This window comes from Polypterus senegalus, chromosome 1 (genome assembly GCF_016835505.1).
Source record: "Polypterus senegalus isolate Bchr_013 chromosome 1, ASM1683550v1, whole genome shotgun sequence".
Classification (NCBI taxonomy): Eukaryota; Metazoa; Chordata; class Cladistia; order Polypteriformes; family Polypteridae; genus Polypterus; species Polypterus senegalus.
In genome coordinates, this window is record NC_053154.1 from 230,422,845 (window position 1) to 230,442,845 (window position 20,001).

At 34.6% G+C, this 20,001-nt stretch overlaps 1 protein-coding gene across 1 annotated transcript in view; it reads left to right on the forward strand.

Moving 5' to 3' along the window:
- Positions 1-19,377, forward strand: part of dock1 (dedicator of cytokinesis 1) — a 710,521-nt gene extending 691,144 nt beyond the window's left edge. Inside the window, exons 48-53 of the mRNA XM_039774569.1 lie at positions 52-189; positions 2,830-2,975; positions 7,695-7,890; positions 11,626-11,785; positions 17,294-17,436; positions 18,437-19,377. Of these exons, the coding sequence (XP_039630503.1) occupies positions 52-189; positions 2,830-2,975; positions 7,695-7,890; positions 11,626-11,785; positions 17,294-17,436; positions 18,437-18,532 (879 nt within the window). The 3' untranslated portion in view covers positions 18,533-19,377. The remainder of the gene's footprint in view (positions 1-51; positions 190-2,829; positions 2,976-7,694; positions 7,891-11,625; positions 11,786-17,293; positions 17,437-18,436) is intronic.
- The last annotated feature ends 624 nt before the right edge of the window (positions 19,378-20,001 follow it).

The window sequence follows — 20,001 nt, forward strand, 5'->3', positions numbered from 1 at the left end:
TTAAATCTAAGTTGTGTTTTGTTTTGGCTGAATCTACTTTGTTATTTGCAGATCCCTTTCCTCTCTGAAGGAATTCGCATTCATGGTGATAAAGTGACTGAGGCTTTAAGACCGTTTCATGAGAGACTGGAAGCTTGCTTCAAGCAGCTAAGAGAGAAAGTGGAGAAGCAATATGGGTTTAGGGCACTGGTAAGTTAATGCAGGAAATGTCTTTTACACAGACTGAAATCATATTTTTTTTTTTTTTTTGGAAAAACAAAAGTTAAGGTTTAATAGTGTATTTCAAAGATTTGTACAACTCAAATCATTGCCTAACATTTTATCATTTGGCAAGAATGGAGGTATACTGTATATAGTGGATTCAGTAAGTACTCAGATCCCTTTACATTTTTCACATTTTGTTATTTTGCGAAGTATGCAGGATATGCTAAAATTGTTTAAATTTGTTTTTTTCCTACATCAAGCAACACTCAATACTCAAAGTGTTAGCAGGATTTTTGAAATCTTAGCAAATTTATTAAAAATAAACATTGACACAGTTATTCAGACCATTGTTACAACATTTGAATGGCTTGGGTTCATCCTATTCTATTAATCATCGTTGAGATGTTTCTGCGCATTGTTTAGAGCCCATCTGTGGTCAATTTAGTAGATTCGGCATGATTAAGAGTGAAACACATCTGTCTTTTTAAGGCCACCTGGCCAAGCAGAGGAATTGTGGAAGAAAAGCCATGGTAAGAAAAAGTATAGTGATGGAAGAAACTTCCAGAAGAACAACCATTACTGAACACACTGTAATGACTGGGGTTTTATGACAGAGTGGCCAGACTGAAGCCTCTCCACAGTAAAACAAACAAGTAAGCCCACTTATAGTCTGTGAAAAGCAAGATTCACTTGTCTGATGAAACCAAGTTTAATGTCACGTCTGGAGGAACCCAGACACTGCATATCACCTATGCGATACCTCTCTAGTGGTGAAGCATGGTAGTGATAACATGGAAATCACTATAGAGTGTTTTTTTAAATGGAAGGGAAAGCTGAATGAAGCAGACTACTGAGAAAATCAACTCCAGAGTGTTCTTAACCTCTTACTGAGCAGAAGGTGCAATTTCCATCAGGACAATGACCCAAAGCACTAAGCAACGACAACACCATGTTTTTGAGGTGCCCAGCCAGAGTCCCACATATCTGGACACTCCTGAAAATATCTGTCCTCCAACAGTCTCCATCCTACCTGACATAGCTTGAGTGGCTCTTCAAAGAAGAATGGCAGAAAATGTCTCATGTCATACCCTAGGACAGGGGTCCTCAATCATGGTCCTGGAGAGCCGCAGTGGCTGCAGGTTTTTGCTCCAACCCAGTTGCTTAATAAAAAGCATTTATTGCTAAAGTAACACTTCTGCTTCACTTTAGTGATTTTGAGCCCGTATTGCTTCATTTTGTCTTAAACAGCTATTTTAATTGCACCTTATTATCAAAAACATGCAAACGACAAGAGAGAGCAGCATTTCTCCATTTAGCTTATTTACATTTACACCTGTGTGTATTTATCTGCACTATTGGGTTTAATTAAATACTTGGAAGAAAATGAAGAGAAAAAGTGAAGGACTGAGAATTACTCGTCCATTTTAGCCTTCAAATCATTTGCATGATAGAAAGGGAAAGAAAATCTAGGATATGAGAATGACCTGACATAGCAGAGTTAATTTAATTTCATAGCTTGTTAGTGCTTTATTGGCAAGAATTGCTTTCTAATTAAGCAACCAGGTCAGAACAAAAACCTGCAGCCACTGCGGCTCTCCAGGACTGGGATTGAGGACCCCTGACCTAGGAGACTCCAGGGTGCAATCGCTGCCAAAGGTACTTCAACTAAGTACTGAGGGAAAGTGTACAGATACTTGTGTCAATGTGAAATTTAAGTTTTTTTATTTTTAAGAAATTTGCAAAAATGTCTGCAATCTTGTTTTTATTTTATCATCCTGGTGTATTGAGTGTTGCTTGAAGTGGAGAAAAATTAATTTAAAATGATTATAGCATAGAAAACTTTGGAAAAAGTGAAGGGGTTTGAATACTTTTTGAATCCACAAGAAAGCATATCTCTATCTCAAGAGCAATGCTTCTGGCACAGAAAAAAAACATTTTTTAATTTAATGAATGGCTTTTGCTGACATTCATGACAGTGTAAGACCATTCAGACAATTTTGCTGTTTTGTAGTACTGGTGGTGTTTAAACAGAGATGCTCTTAACATTCTCTTAAGAAAGAACTAATGGAGTTCTGCTTGCTACTGAACAAAAGTGTACAGTGTTACTGACGACATAGTTCCTCTAGTTTAGGCCCATTATTCTGTCGGTATACACTGTAAAAAATTAAGTCTAGGCCAAGTAAAAAGTATTTAAATCATGACATTAAGTCTTGTTTTCCTTATTGTAAGAATTATTGACTTATCCAAAAATTTGCATTTACAATTATTTAGCTTACTTTAAGAAATCTTATCAAGTAAATTTTGCTTACATATTTGGCATTTTTTTTTTTTTTTGCTAAATACAAGCAAAGCAACTCCCATTAAACATTTTTGTCTATTTTTTGCATTGTAAGTGCTTCAGCAGTACCTAATATGTCACATTATTATGGTAATATACAATTATGCATTATACTACAGTAAAACTTGAAGAAAGATGGCTTCAGGGCAGACGTTCCTTTTGATTTTTCCACTGTTATTTAATCACATCTGTAAAAATATGCATGCAGCAGTGATGAGTTTGAAATTGAAAGAAAAATTGTTGACTTATGTAACAATAACATAGATTGAATTTGTTTTATGTCTTAGCCATCTACACTTGAAGAAAAAAGAGGAAGCAGACCTCGATCTATGGTGAGGTCTTTTACTCTGCCATCATCACAGAGGCCACTCTCTGTTGCATCAATTACATCTTTGACATCAGAAAGCATTCCTTCAAGGCCAGGATCAGATGGGTTTGTGAACACTTCTTATTTTGCTATGTGATATATCTGGGAGAATAAACTGGAAGCACTGACAAGCCCTCCACTCAGACATGCAGAGCTAACACAAATCTGCCTCAGGGAGGACCCTCTCTTGAGGGCAGCTTCGAAATCCACTGTTCATCCTTCTTGTTATATTTTGGCAGTGATAGCCGGCAACATTATTTGTTAGCAAACAGTCTGTTTAGAGCTTAGCTGAAGCTGAAATATCTCATGTTCAGTTTCTTAGTAGTTGCAAAGTAGTAACAAAAAAATGTCAACTTTTCATTTTCCCAATTACAATTTTGACATTTGCATAAAGGAAATACTCTTACTTATAGGAAAATGGAAACAAGCACAAAATAAGGGGGAGTAAACAACATATTTGTGGTAGTTAAAATGTTGATCTTATGTATTTGTGCACTTTATATACAGTATATATATATTTATTCGTGATAAATTACAGTCTGGAGATGTGTAAAATCGTTATCATCACAGCCTCCATTAAAAATCTTTTACTGCTATTAATCAAATGAGTTTTGTCATACACAATGAATGCTTAAAAAAGCCTGTGAGTTTAGCTTATTTAAAATGTCATCCCATTTTATTTGAAAATAATAAGTATGTTAAACAGCATAATTGCATTTGAATTTGAGATACAAACTGCTATTGTTTATAATCTAAATCCAGAAGAAGCATAATTAATGTTTTAGAATCCCACAAGTGTAAAGATGCACAGACCTACTGTACAAGTGGTAATTTGAAAGGCACTTAATTTCTTTTTCACATAATTTTTCAGGTTGGGGTTCTAACACTAAAACAATACCCCATTTATTCAATTTTCTCTTTTATTACATTGCACATAATTTAAGTCAACTCTCCCTCTTAAGAGCATCTTAGCAGGATTTGCTTTTTTTTTTTACTCTTATTAATTTATAAATGTATTTTGTTACTTGTTATTTTGTATCAAGCTGAAGTTACTTACATTGAGTGCTGTCTCCCTTCTGTTTTCTGCCCCAGCTAAAATTACTAAGAAATCAGTAAATATTCTACAATAAAGAAATGTGTCCATGACAAAATTAAATCTATAAATTTATCTACCTATCCATCCATTTTTTATGTTCTTGTCTGCCCAACTCAGAAGTGCTTCATAGGTACACTGGTGACATACTGGAATTATATTAGGTCCCACTTTAACAGAAGCCTCACTTCCTCAAACCAGAAAGTCAGAGTTGGTAATGGAGTAAGACAAAGCTCACTTGGAGTGCAGGCAAAGGAAGGGAAATAAGAAAAAGAGATATCAGGTTGTAATTAATTCAGATTGTGGTAAAGAAGAAAAAAGAACAGTAAAAAGCTTATTTGAACCCTGAGCTGCCTGTTGTAGTTGTGTATTAGATTTGAGGGTCTGAGACAAGCCACAGAAGCCTCAGTGCTGTCTAAAAGCCATAACATAAACCATCCATCCATCCATTTTCCAACCCGTTGAATCCGAGCACAGGGTCACGGGAGTCTGCTGGAGCCATTCCCAGCCAACACAGGGCGCAAGGCAGGAACCAATCCTGGGCAGGGCACCAACCCACCGGAGCATAACGTAAACCCCTCTTGTAAAATTTTGGCATTGAGGCTTTGTGAATCTTATCTTTTAACATATGCTTTGCAATCTTTATGCTTCATTATAGCATCAGTCAGTTTTTACTTGTGAAACTTTTTTTTTTTTTTTTACTTCATACCTACATATATTTACTGATGTGAATTTTGCTGTCCCATGATCAGCATTAGCTTCTATAAGGTGGATTTCATGTTAGACTCAATCATAGCAATGCTTTCTGAAGCTGACATACCACTCTGATACTTCATGGCATTTATAAGGTTCTGATTGAGACAGTGAATGACATTTTTTACTATCTGTCTACTCCATGTCCTTCTAGAATTGTCCATACGGGTGCAGTTTTCTTTCAGTGTTATTACTGAAAAATGTGTTTTTTTCTGGTCAGCTTACACTTTGTGTTTAATCTCTCCAACCAAATGTTTGGATTGCATTCTTTAGTTCTTCCTATGCTTATTATAAGCAGCAACATTTCTTTCTTAAAAGTTATGAAGGTCAAATATGTCTACATGTGTTAAAACAAATCTTAGAAGGTGTACTTTCTATTTCACCTACTGGAATATTGAATAAATGGAAGGATTAAATATTAATTTTATAAATTACTATATCTGAGCTTAAGATTCAACAAGAGGTAATAATACCCATATTGGAACAAGAAAGTATAAAAGATTATTAATGCATACTGTATATAGAACTAAAAGCTTCATCTTGAAACCCACAATTAAATTACTGAGTTCCATCTAGTTTTTAATAGCCTTGCTTGTTAAAATCTATATAGTGACAATTAACATTCCTGGAACTTGGCATATGAGTTGTTTATGGCTACTTTGTATAATCAAAAGTGTCACTGGCTGCAAGATTGAAACTGCACTGCAAGATTCATTACACCTTCTCATTATTGTGCATTATGGCAGGTAAAAGCTGCATTTCACATCATCATTGTTGGAGTCAAGCATTTATTCTAATGTTCCATGAGGAAATTTTTTAAATTAGGAAACAGCTCCTGCAGATTTAAGGAAAACATATGACGCCATCATGCAGTCTATTATTTGTTAGCATCAAATGCTGATTTCAAGCCCTTTATTATCTCTTTTTTTCTTTTCTTTTTAACATTCTGGTATGCCTTCTGCTTAGATCCATGTGTTAAACATATTCATTGACATTACACTCTTCTTATTGTAGATAATCTCATCAGAAGCTGTAAATGGGAAATCCTGACATCTTCTGTTTGCATAATTGTATTTCTGCCTACAATGGTCTTTTTTAATATACTATATTTTAAAGACCTAGAGATGGGTTTCTCATTCTTGGGCCTTGATAAAACATTGGCAGTGTATTAAATAGTATGAGCAAAGACAATTTTAAAATGTATTTTTTGAAAGTGATAAAAATTGTCATCTTAAAGCAAGCCATTACTTGTTATCTTGTTCACTAAATTTCCTAGCTGTCCATCTCTGTAAATGATTGCCTGTAGCTAAGTTCCAATAAACTCTTCCCTTGTGGAACTATATAGAAAGAAACAAGCAAACTAATTTTGGCTAAATTTGAGAAAAGAACAAATTATTCAGTTCAGTGTCCTAATAGTATATATAAATGAACATTGAAAAGATTACTGGCCAAACAGGTTATATCCACTAGGAATGTGTAATTTATGAGCGGGCACAGCATTCTTTGCTTTTACCAAAAAGAAACACGCTAAGAAATATATAAAACACGTATACAAAAAAATAGTATAATTGAGACTATGGGAGTATGGAGCATAATTTATTTGTCTGCCAGGCATTTCTTAACTTACAATATGTTAAGAGGGAGGGTAAACTCTGCCATTTGTAAAAAACTAAATAGATGGATTAGATGATCTGAAGTTAAATCTAATCAATCAATTAAAAAAAAATAGCCATTATTTGATAACAACCTTTACAAGCTGGTAAGACAGACGAAACTTAAATGTGTTACGTGATTTTATATAAATAAGAAAAATTGCATCAGTAAAACATCTTATGGTTAATCAATGACATCTTTTTGCATTATTATTTTTGTTTAGTTCTCTTATTTTATTCTCTGTATAATTGATTTATCTTGGCGGATCTGTCTTATATTAAATTGTTTTGTGCTCACAATGAAAGCCAGTATGGCTGGTGTGTACAGCATACATCCCAAGTGCCGAAATTGTGCTGTTTTATAATTAGCAGAAATTGCTATCCGGTTTAAAGGGTTATAGGGAAAGAAAAAAAAAAATTGTGCATTTCTGGTTTTTTCAAAAAGATGGATTCCACCTCAGAGAGATATATATTATAACACTCACTCATGTACAGCAGGTTCTTGATAAACACATTCAAGCTAAGACAGAGATGTTCACTCAAGCCATATGCTTTGATTAAGCATAAGACATTTTTAGTGTGTAACCAATGAACTGTTTTATTTGTTGATGCCTTAGAAACACAATTGACTGATATTTTAAGCCTGATAAAACCATTACTTGTTCCAGGTAAATTCAGTGAGAACTTACAATGGTCAGTCATATTTTCTAAAATGTTTCTAATCCAGGATTACCATGTATTCTCTGAGAGGAGAACCATAGTGATTGCTCCTTCTCATGGATTTTCTTTAGACATCCAAAGTTACTGCCTTGATTGGGTGGTCCCTGATGACTTCCCTGGTAAATGTTATGAGGATCACTTATTGCAAAACATCAGATGTTGGTAGCAGTATAACATTAGCCATCATGACCCTTTCCCTGTTAACAGATTCAAACACTATGAAAACACTGCAGATACTTTTACATCAGCCTTTGGTTGAGATACAGAAACTAATTATTTTGGTGTTCCCCATAGCATTTACCCAGGTATATATTGAAAAGAAAATCATTGCAGATTTGCTAAATGTAATGGTTCATTTAAGGATCTAGTTATTTATTGAATTAGAATTGTTGAGCTGCATTAGCCACTAGTTTTATGCTCATAATTATATTTTATCAATAAATATATTGTGTTACATTTTCTAAATTTACATAGGCACATGATTGCCATTAATATGATTTTGGCTCTCTAGCTGGGTATTCCTTTACTTTATGGTATTCATTTCTTTTTTCTTTAATAAATCCGTAGCTTTGTGCTGGAACCTCTTTTACCAAAGAAGCACTCTAAGTCACAGGACAAACTGGACAAAGATGATTTTGAAAAAGATAAGAAAGAAAAGAAGAAGGAGAAGAGGAACAGTAAACACCAGGAGATATTTGACAAGGAGTTTAAAGCTACAGAGATCTCCTTGCAGCCCACAGAGGCTGTAATCCTTTCTGAAACGGTATGTGAACAGCAGTGTTATTTAAATTCTTAACAGGTGATGCTCAAGTTCTGTGTGATGTGCAGCCAATTGTTATGCTCACAAGCTCTCAAGGTCATTCATGCAGTTTGTCCTCAGAAATATGCTACCGAATGCTTGTACACTTGTCATCCTGTATTCATCTGTACTTTAGCAGTAGAATTCAGTGTGATCTCCACTGTAAAGTAGGTGCTCAATAATTAAACATAAGATACATGCACTGGATTAACTGAAGTAGATATCTACATATCTGCATCATACCATTTTTTTATGGATTGACCGTGATGCCAAACATGCTTTCTTGCATTTGTGTAATACTAAGCAATCATTAGGAAATATGTGGTAATTGGAATTAAATAAAGTAAACTGCCTTATAAGGAGGACCAGTCATTAAATTGTTTGCTCTGCGTGGGAATCTTTGTCTATTGGTAAACTTTTTAAAATCTTATTTAATACAGCCACTGTGATGAAACAAGCAAAGATAGATCTAGAAATCTTTTTGAAATGTCTTGAATGTATCACAGCTTCACGTCCATTTAAAAATATATTGTAATAACAGGTTGCAAATATTCCTTATTATTTTTTTTTGAATGTTACTGCATGTTCCAAGAGAGTAAGTTCTGTCCAACGAAAGAGATTTTCTCACTTATCTGGTTTGGAGATAGTTTAAATAGAAAAAGAAAATATTTTGAGCAGCACTGAAGTGAGTTAATTCAAAAGACTGCACATGATCAGTGTTATTTTTAGACAATTTATTAATTTTCCATAGGCACAATCACTAATACAGAGCAGCAACATGAAAAGTTCCCAATCCACATTAACATGATAGTAGTTCATATAGCATTCATTCTATTCATATACAGTATACATAGTAAGAGTGCAAAATTTGTAAATCCATTTTATAATCCTGTTCTCTGGTTCAAGGTTATGTATGGGACTTCTCTTTAGAATGTTGAGCGAAAGCCAATATGGACACTGATACCAGACAACTGGATTGGGAACCAAAACTGTATTGTAGCACTGATAATCACTGTTCCGTTTAATTTTTGAAAGTTATGCATAATATTAAAAAACATAGCTTTGCACATGTTAGGAAAACAAGACAAAAAAAATGTTTATTTTTTTAAAACATAGTGATTTCAGTTCAGTTTCTTCAACGGTTTCACACGATTAACAGCATTTTCAGTTTTCTGTCCCTTCAAGTTCTTCTCAAGCCAACGTAAGATCATTGAAAGGGTACTTATTTTAAGTAATTCTACAATGAAATTGAATTTTTTTTAGAACAATTTGGAAACTTTTCATCCTGGACACCAGGTTCTTTCTCAATACATTGTGTACAACATTTCAGGTCAGCATGTAGAAGAGATATAACAAAGCATCATTAAGCAGCAGCAATAAGAACTTGTTTATGTTTTGCTTATTTCTGCAAAGCAGACAATATACTTTTTATTAAAAGTATTAATGAGCATTGTTAATGGATTATTTATTAACTTTCAGCTGACATTTTTTTCATTACAGACTAAAGCAAATGCTTACTTTAAGTTGTGTTGAAAAACTAATTTTCTAGCCCCATCCTCTGGTGAGCTGCACTTTAAATATTTCTGAAAATGTATTTTTTATAAAGGCTTCCTTATTCAGATCTAAAGTAAAAAAAAATTACAATATTGGGAGCACTACACACTCTTAAAATTGGATTCCTAAAACTATTGAAGCATTTGAAATGCTGAGAGCAGTCTGGTGACTGATTCTCTACACCTCATACATGAGTGTGGTGAAATGCAGGAGAAAGTGCTAAAGAATAAAAACGGAATCAACTAGCAGTTGTAATATTATTTGAGGTCTGCATAGCCAATTCTGTACAGGTATGATCACCAGGTACCAATTTAGGATAGCTTTTTCCCTTGTGTGGTATTGGCATTTTGTGTATTTTCTTCAGTTGTTAATAGATTCTAGTCTTGGCAATTCATGTTTTGCTCTCAGTATGTCTTGCTGACAAGGTAGTTACCCAGGCTGACTTTCTTTGCGGTTTCTGCGGTTGCTGCTAATCTGTCGATTTTCCAACAAGTTTGTCCAATAAACTCAAAAATGTATGTCAAAGACAGTCAGCAGTTTTTCTGACTGTAAAATGTTCTTTGTTATTTGGAGGCTGGTCCAAATGTTTGGAGGCTGTTTGAAATGTTTTATTCACATTGTTATCTTTTGTGGGTTGCATATGTCCCAAAGCAATCTATCCAATAAGTGAGCTTTTTCACACATGAGAGTTTCACAATCACATGTACTCAACAGTATTCTAGTGTAACATCCTCACTGTCTATCTCTACTGCTGGCTAGTCGCTCTAGTGCAGTGATCATAAGCATCTGGTTACTTATTGACTGGAATTTACTAGTTCAAAAAATGATGTGGTATAGAGCATGTTATATTGCACTGTTTGATTTTTTTTTTTTTAATTTCCTTTAGCAACTGTAATAATTTTGTTATATGGGGATTTAAGTTTTGTTCATCATATTCCATATAGAGTAATAATGTAGCAATCTAAAATGACCAAACATTAACCGGCAAGATTTGTCTCTGCTTACCGGAACACAGATTCCAGTTTCATGATTGTTTAATACGGCTTGAATGATTTTACATAAGTAAAGCCATCCACATTCTTTGCTTGAAACTTCAGAAAGAAATCATCAGCCACCAAAATTAAATTCACTTTAATTCACATTGACTTGTAGGTCATTTCAGGAAAATCTTTTCAGCAAAATTATACAAAAACTGTAGTCACAGCATCCATGGAAGAAGTGGTTTCCTTCCTTGAATTGTAAAATAGAATCAAGACAATGTTGTCCATCATGAATTTCTTAAAACTGCTGTTTTATATGCTAATATATATGCAGCATTGAGCGCCTTATCAACTTTACTGTATAACTTTCTTATATCAGGTTATAAATGTCCTTGAAATCATCAACATTTACAGGAATCTTATTGAAATAACAATTTTGTTTTCTTTATTTAAATATTTTCACTGTCCATCTTTTGATGTATCAATATCGATACAGTATTGTATACTAAGATGAACACTCTCTGTTTTGTTGACTTTGCAGGTTGACGGGCAGGCAGTCATGTCCTTCACATGTTAAGTTTAAATGTTCAATTTCCATTGAAGACATTTAACTCTGTACATGACAGTTCACACACACATTTTACAATGTGTAATTCTGACAGCTTCACTTTTTGATACAGTTATCAATAAAGATGTGTTTCATGGAGCCTGCTACTGGGAGGTTACTGTATGTGTGTCACAGCTCCTAGCTTACTACCATTAGACACCTATTTACTTATGCATCTCCTCCAGGCTTCTCTGTGAGATGCTGCTGCCTTTTTTGATTTTCTTAATGCTTCTTTTTAAGACAACAACAGCTGAGTTAATTTAGATTCTAATTAGCCCTGAATGCCAATGTGCCTTTTCTGCATGGTAAATGAATGGGAACTTTAGGTCATTTTAAAAATCATACCAGACTACCTAATAGCAGTTTCTGTTCAGTATCTTACAACTAAAATGATATATGAATGCAGTTTTAGAATTTAAAAGTTCTTACCCATTTTGATGCGTTAAACTCTAATGACATTGAACAAAATATGTGAACCCTGAGGTGTTTTTTTTAAAACCTTTGTGTTTTTCTTGTGTTAAAAGTGTGCTGATTCATAGGTAACATTTTTCTTTTCAGATCAGTCCTTTAAGACCCCAAAGGCCAAAGAGCCAGGTTATCAATGCAATGGGAGAAAACAGACGTATGTCAGTTTCTCCAGCAAATACAACCTCTTCTTCTGGACCACCACCTGTTACTCCAAGACCAAAGCTTACTTTCAGCATGCAACTTGACTCAAGTAAGTGTGCGTTAGCAATATGAAATTTCATAGCTCCTACAGCCACCTACTAAATGTTACAGTGTCAGCTGCTTTATTAATTCCTCCAAATAAAGATCGGCCCATAATGGAACCTGTTACAGAATCAAAAGAAAAAAATATTTTCTTGAAAGTCATGGATATTTATTCCCAGTTTCCACTGCACAGTAGCACAGACTGCCGAACAAGCAGTTCAGGAAGCTGCAGCTCAATAGCCTGTGTAAAAAGTGCAAACTGTTAGGTCTCCTGCAAGAGCACATCTCAGCCTTAAATTATTGATAGCAGGGTTAACAGTTTGGGGAAGTTAAGATGTGCACTCTCAATAATGCAATTCTAACATTAACTGTATTTAACATAAATAGATGTGTAGATGAGAATGCAGAGAGCTAATAAAAGGAGCACCCGGAGGAAACCCACGCAGACACAGGGTGAACATGCAAACTTCCCGCAGGGAGGACCCGGGAAGCAAACCCGGGTCTCCTAACTGCGAGGCAGCAGCGCTACCACTGCGCCACCGTGCCACTTCATTTTACATTTATTAGCAAATTAAGTCATCGAAGGATAGACACTTAACATTTACTAATTCAAGATTTTAACCTGAAGGGTAGCACATTTTTTGATAGCATATAATAAACCAATTCAAGTAGAACATGGAGTTTTAAGAATCAGGAATAGTAAAAACAAACATTTAATGGAGAAGGGGTCTGTTTCAGTTAGTTAGGAATGAGAAAACACAGTACCCTTTAAAGTTAGAGTAAGCAAAATAGAAGATTAATCCCAAAAATTATTCATAAATGTATCACTAACCCTGATGCAGCAGAAATAACATAAAAGAGACTTATATTTTTACATAGATTTCTTGTAAGGTATAATCTGCAGAATCATTATACTTGAGTTCTCTGTTGATAGTGGTTTTTGAGAATAAGAAAGTACTGCTTTTGCAGGGGTACAGTGAGTGTCAGTTTTTAAAAGGAATGTAGAATGTCTGGTAAAAAGTGTATTCACCTAGCACCACAGTCTGAGTTAATGACTGTACTTGTGCATCATGGTTACTTATTCATTATTTTACTCATAATAATCTGCTCTGATCTGTTCCTTATGCAATTGTGAAGGCATGATCATATGCAATTATAATGGAAACTAGTGGTAGCAATCATTTAAGTGATTTTTTTCCAAAGTAATATATATTGCTTTTTATGCTAAGCAATTAAGTGCAATGCAGTACAGGCGATTACAATGGATTTATAGTTGTATAATCTTTTTTTATACTTTTGTTCAGTGTTGCACCAAGTAATAGTTTTATTAGATCAGGAATAGTTGTAATTCCATCACTGTCTGATACATAATCAAATATGTTCATCAACATGGTATTAGCACTGGATAATACCAAAGCATAAAACAAGTTGGGTAAATAATGAAATTATTTACAGTATTTTCCTGATTTATTTTGGATATTTTTAATCTTGTGTGTGAAATACAGTTTAATGCTTGATTACGTCATGCTTTACATGGTATGAAGAAAATGTATAGCTTGATTAATTGAATTATCTTCCTTGTCTGAGATATAATTGATCATTTCACTTCTTATTGTTGCCAAAGAGCATCCACTGGGTAGCACTATAAAATCAATTGATAAAGTCTGCAAATACATCTAATATTTTCATCGTTAATGGCTAAAATACAGTATATGCTTAAACATAGATGCTGGAGAAAGATTGGAAACCTGAGCAAACTGCTTGAAGCAAAGTTTATTGCTTATATATAAAAAGTAGTGTGTTTCATGAAGCCTGTTGGAGGCGTAGAAGATCAAAGGATACATATATGTGGTCAGTAAGGATATCTCTAAATCTTATCCAGTCCCAGTGAATTATTGGAATTCAGCTTTTTCAGTCGTAAAGAGCAATTTGTTATCAAGGTTTGGAAGAAAACGTCTGTTTGAGTGTCATCTTAAGATGTGTGTAAGATTGTGTGTGTCATTCTTGGGCGATGAAAGGACTGAGAATCTAAATAAAGAATCCACTTTACTAGACCTTGATTAACACAATTTCAATCAGCATAGTTATTTCTTCAAACTCAGTGGTCCAGGATCAGACACAACTGTGAGTAACCCAAGTCCCTTTTTAACGCTTTCCTCCTTTATAGAAGGTAACAAAACACACACATTAACTCACACTTCAGTCAAAGACACATTCACAAGATCAGTTCAAAAGTACAGTCAAAAGAAACATTCAGCTTCCTTCCCCATCTATTTCAGAGGAGTCACATGACAAACAAAGTCCAATGTGCTTCATCATAAGTGTATTAAAAAGCAGCAGGGAACTGACATGGTGCTTTACAAAGATATTAATGGGTTCTTGCCACATCTGTTGATTTTTTTTTTTGCATGTGCTTGGTGTGGAAATAGCTCTGTACCCACTCAGGGCCCTTTTTAGAGTTACACTGGGAAAAATGGAAGCTCAGACAGTCTAATATAGTTTATGTTTTCAGTTTTTAGCTTGACACATTTTGTTGCCTTGAAGAATTCTAGCCTATTCTGTGACTTGCAGGGACTGCTGAGACTTTGGGGTATGCTTGTTATTTGGAACTGGAAAAAAAAATCTATTCAAATATTGGTCATTATTTTAATACACATATTTGTTCATTTTTAATAGTGAGAATAGTCACAGCCTTTTAAATGTTTTTTTTTTGGGTTTTTTTTGGCCTTCATAGGAAGATTATTTTAGATATTCTACCAATTAATCAAAGAAGAGTGATATTGTATAAGAGATATTATATTGTATGTGATAAAGTAACTGTATGAAGGAAATGGAGTAAAAAGGAAAATTAAATACAATAAATAGTTGTTAATAACTTTGCAATGTAGTGTAAATTTGTATATATAAATAGTATATGTGTATGTACAGTATATATATTTACATATATAATATACAGTGGTGTGAAAAACTATTTGCCCCCTTCCTGATTTCTTATTCTCTTGCATGTTTGTCACACAAAATGTTTCTGATCATCAAACACATTTAACCATTAGTCAAATATAACACAAGTAAACACAAAATGCAGTTTTTAAATGATGGTTTTTATTATTTAGGGTGAAAAAAAATCCAAACCTACCTACCTATATATATACAGTGCATCCGGAAAGTATTCACAGCGCATAACTTTTTCCACATTTTGTTATGTTACAGCCTTATTCCAAAATGGATTAAATTTATTTTTTTCCTCAGAATTCTACACACAACATCCCATAATGACAACGTGAAAAAAGTTTACTTGAGGTTTTTGCAAATTTATTAAAAATAAAAAAAACTGAGAAATCACATGTACTGTACATAAGTATTCACAGCCTTTGCTCAATACTTTGTCGATGCACCTTTGGCAGCAATTACAGCCTCAAGTCTTTTTGAATATGATGCCACAAGCTTGGCACACCTATCTTTGGCCAGTTTCGCCCATTGCACCATTGAACCGTCGCCCCAATCTGAGGTCAAGAGTGCTCTGGAGCAGGTTTTCATCCAGGATGTCTCTGTACATTGCTGCAGTCATCTTTCCCTTTATCCTGACTAGTCTCCCAGTTCCTGCCGCTGAAAAACATCCCCACAGCATGATGCTGCCACCACCATGCTTCACTGTAGGGATAATATTGGTCTGGTGATGAGCGGTGCCTGGTTTCCTCCAAATGTGACGCCTGGAATTCACACCAAAGAGTTCAATCTTTGTCTCATCAGACCAGAGAATTTTGTTTCTCATGGTCTGAGAGTCCTTCAGGTGCCTGTTGGCAAACTCCAGGCGGGCTGCCATGTGCCTTTTACTAAGGAATGGCTTCCGTCTGGCCACTCTACCATACAGGCCTGATTGGTGTATTGCTGCAGAGATGGTTGGCCTTCTGCAAGGTTCTCCTCTCTCCACAGAGGACCTCTGGAGCTCTAAAAGAGTAACCATCGGGTTCTTGGTCACCTCCCTGACTAAGGTCCTTCTTCCTCAATCACTCAGTTTAGATGGCCAGGCAACTCTAGGAAGAGTCCTGGTGGTTTCAAACTTCTTCCACTTACGGATGATGGAGGCTACTGTGCTCATTGGGACCTTCAAAGCAGCAGAGATTTTTCTGTAACCTTCCCCAGATTTGTGTCTCGAGACAGTCCTGTCTCGGAGGTCTACAGACAATTCCTTTGACTTCATGCTTGGTTTGTGCTCTGACATGAACTGTCAACTGTGGGACCTTATACAGACAGGTGTGTGCCTTTCCAAATCATGTCCAATCAACTGAATTTACCACAGGTGGACTCCAATTATGCTGCAGAAACATCTCAAGGATGATCATGGGAAACAGGATGCACCTGATCTCAATTTTGAGCTTCATGGCAAAGGCTGTGAATACTTATGTACATGTGCTTTCTCAGTTTTTTTTATTTTTAATAAATTTGCAAAAATCTGAAGTAAATTTTTTTCACATTGTCATTATGGGGTGGTGTGTGTAGAATTCTGAGAAACAAAATGAATTTAATCCATTTTGGAATAAGGCTGTAACATAACAAAATGTGGAAAAACTGATGCGCTGTGAATACTTTCCGGATGCACTGTATATATATATATATATATATATATATATATATATATATATATATATATATATATATATATATATGCAACATTGACTGACTCATTTATCAACAAAAACTACATTTTCCTGTTTGGCTGAAAATCTGAAATGTGGCAAGATGTTACACCTAAGGCAGTGGGAATCCACTAAGAAAGAACATTTCAGTATATCATTTTTTAGGGGTAATCCCCCCACCAAAATGGAAAATCTACATACTGTGAAATCTCAAAAATGCCTCAATGGATTTGATTGAAATTTGGTGACAATGTACAAAAAAGAAAATTAACTGACGTGTTTTTTTTTTTTAATATTTTGGTATTTGTCATTAATTCTGCTTTAGTGAGTTGGACATTCTAACACACTGTGTTCTCTTTTTGCCACACATTCTGACAGCAATCACATGGGGAACTGGGGTGTACCCAGTATATGCAAATGAAGTGAAAGAAGTAAAGCTTGTCAAAGCTTATAAAAGAAAGTATTCAGCAAGTGTGACATAAGGCTTAAGTGCTTGCCAGGTGCCAGCTGTGAGTTTAGCCAATTTTGTGCAACTGATCCAGTAAGAAAGACATTTGATATACTGTATATATGTGTGTGTGTGTGTTTGTGTGTATATATATCTCCCACCCATATCTATAACCTTGTGGAAAACATAGGTGTGGGGATTACAATTCCAATCAACCAGTGTGCTGCTCCAGATGATTTCATCAGTGCTCAAAAAGTTTAAATAAGTGTATTGACAAAAAGCAGCATGTTATCAAAGGTTGGTGCTGAATTTTTTTTGTCAACCACCTTGGGGTAACAATGTTACTGTTTCACAAGATTACATCATTTATCATGCAGTGCTTCTTTATGTATTTATTTTTTTAATTTTTGGATTTTTTTTTTTGTTACAGACTTTGAGCTAAATGGCACAAGCAAACCAGATGTCCCACCCCCTCTCCCTGTTAAAGGTAGCACTGCAGATTATGGAAATATTATGGATAATCAAGACTTGGCAAGTCCGACCACACCTCCACCACCTCCCCTACATCACAGGGTAAGTGTTTTAATCATGTATATAATCAAGCAAGATTTTCTTGCTGCACCTTCACAAAAATCTGTTGCTGTCCAATTCGGCTACACCCTTGTACATTTTTAATATTTCACAGCGCTAGTTTAGGACATAAATGCTGTAGGCAGAGTAACTCCTTTTTTTCTACATTTTATCTTAAGAAGGCACTGCAACAGGAATAAGAAATAATAACCACTTCTATGGTGCTGTGGTTATTTAATTTGTTCTGCCCGAACTCAATGAACTTAAACCACTTCTTTTGTTAACTACCTGATTAATTAGAACTCCTTGAAAACATTCTGTACTGCTTAGTCAGTCATCTTCTCTTTAGGGCTACAAAGCAAAAAATTATTTATAAAACTAAACCAATCTCATTTGCAAATCTAGATAATCAAGCTTTTCCAATGATTGCAATATATAATTAGTAAAAATAATGAAGAAAATTTGAAAAAATGTTTATCAAAACAAATGAAATTATAGAGTTAATAATACAGTAAAGTGGTACAGATTCTGAGTTTTGGAGACAAGCTTTGTCCTGCAATGTATTTAATTGTCTAGAATGCATTTGCAGTATTAATGAAAATAACACTATTTTGAGCATAATGAGTATAGTATTTTGTGCTAGATGGTTAAAAAGAGAGAGACAAGTAGATTTGAGCTTGTGCTTACCTGTCTGCCTGCTTTACAGCAATTTAAGGAACTTTAGGTCGAAGAAAAATGAAAATGAGAATATGAATGGCCAAATTTAATAAAGTGTGTTCAAACAAGTGAGAGTATGGAATTGTTTGATAACCAAACTACTTACTTGGCTCATCTCTTTTAAATAGCATCTTATTATTAAATCCTACGTGTTTTGTAGAAGATTAAAATCATTCATATAGCTTTCTGAATTTTGGCTTCAATATTAGGATATTTCAATTTGTTTGCATTTATGAATATAATATAAAAAAATAAAATGACATTGTATTTCACATTACATTTTCAGCACTTACCACCTCCACTACCAAGCAAGACGCCACCTCCTCCACCTCCTAAAACGACCCGCAAGCAAACATCTGTTGACTCTGGAATTGTACAGTGAGGGCAAGTGGAGAAATCACAAACCATTTGGTGGATTATTTTTTTTCTCCTTTTTTAATTGCATCATTTGTTTTAAAAGGATTACCTCATTTGGGCCTGCACAAATTTTTTTTTTTTTTTTTGCTGGTAATTCTGTTGCAGGTTGGAGTTTCTTCTTTCTGCCCAGAATATCAGACAGTCCTTAGCTGCTGAGTATTGAATGCTAACTAATGCTAAAACATTGAAGCATAAGCGTGCTGTACTAAATGAGTTATTGTTTGTTTCCAACACTGTCTTTTGGGTAAACTTTTAGTACTGTAATGAATGACCTGGTAATTGAGAATTGAATTTTATTGAATTGCTACTCTGTTCTTGCTTAATCATTGTGTACAGAGGTTTGTAAATATGATTTTAAGTTTTTTTAAATATATTTTATGATGCCATTTTTTATCATACTAATACAATGATGTGTAAGTGATGTAACCTCAAAGCTATAAAAAGGGCCTTTACATTTTCAAGCAATAGGGACTGTAAACTACTAGCAAACAGCAGATAACTTTTATAAATGGTATTTAACAAGTTTGAATATATGGGACATTGCAGAGAGTCTGACTAACTTAGCTTTCACTGTTCTCACTTGGTGTTATCATTTTATATGATTCACACTTTTGATCTGTAACTATGAAATAGGATAGTTTTAAAAATCACTACTGACTGAGAAATAAAAAAGTTTATGCTTTTTTTAAGTCACATTGTTTCCTTTTCTAAGTGAGGTTCAGTGATATTTATTTTTCACATCTAAGTTCTTTGGGAAGGTTTCTAATTATAAATTGTTCAATAATCAATAAATCGTTACTTTCCAATAGAGTTATAGTTTTTTTTCTTTCTTTAAGATCAGTGAAGCCTAACTGGAGTTCTATTGGCACTATGCTTTGCCCTTATAAAATTGATATATATGTTTTTATTATCAGGCCTTTACGCATGGGCAAATTTAAACCTGTACTCTCAAAAGTGCTTAGCATATGATGTTTATTCACGTTGTGAGTTCTTACAGCCTCAAAAAACATCCATCTGCTGACAAGGAGAAACTTTGCTTCAATTCAAACATCTGTTCGGATCACACTTGTAGACAACAGAGACGCAGGTCAGTGCTGAGCAGGGCGAGTGAATTCTGTTCATGTTTGTTTCTGTTGAGAGAGGCAGCATCCAGAGACAGGCTGCTGGAAATATGAACTTGCCTTTAAAAATGGGAGCTGTTTCTCCCTTCACAGAACACCTTCAATTTTAAAGTTGGTCTGATGTTTTTCCAAAGTAATTTATGAAATAAACAATTAGTACACTATATGACCTTAGCTGTAATTCTTCAATAAGTATTTTGCATCACAAATGTTGCCAGCTGAGGCAGTCACTTGTTTATTTTTTGCTGTCCTCTTGATGAAAGTATCTGAGTATGCGGTATTTATTAGCAATAAAAATCAATCACTTTGGTTT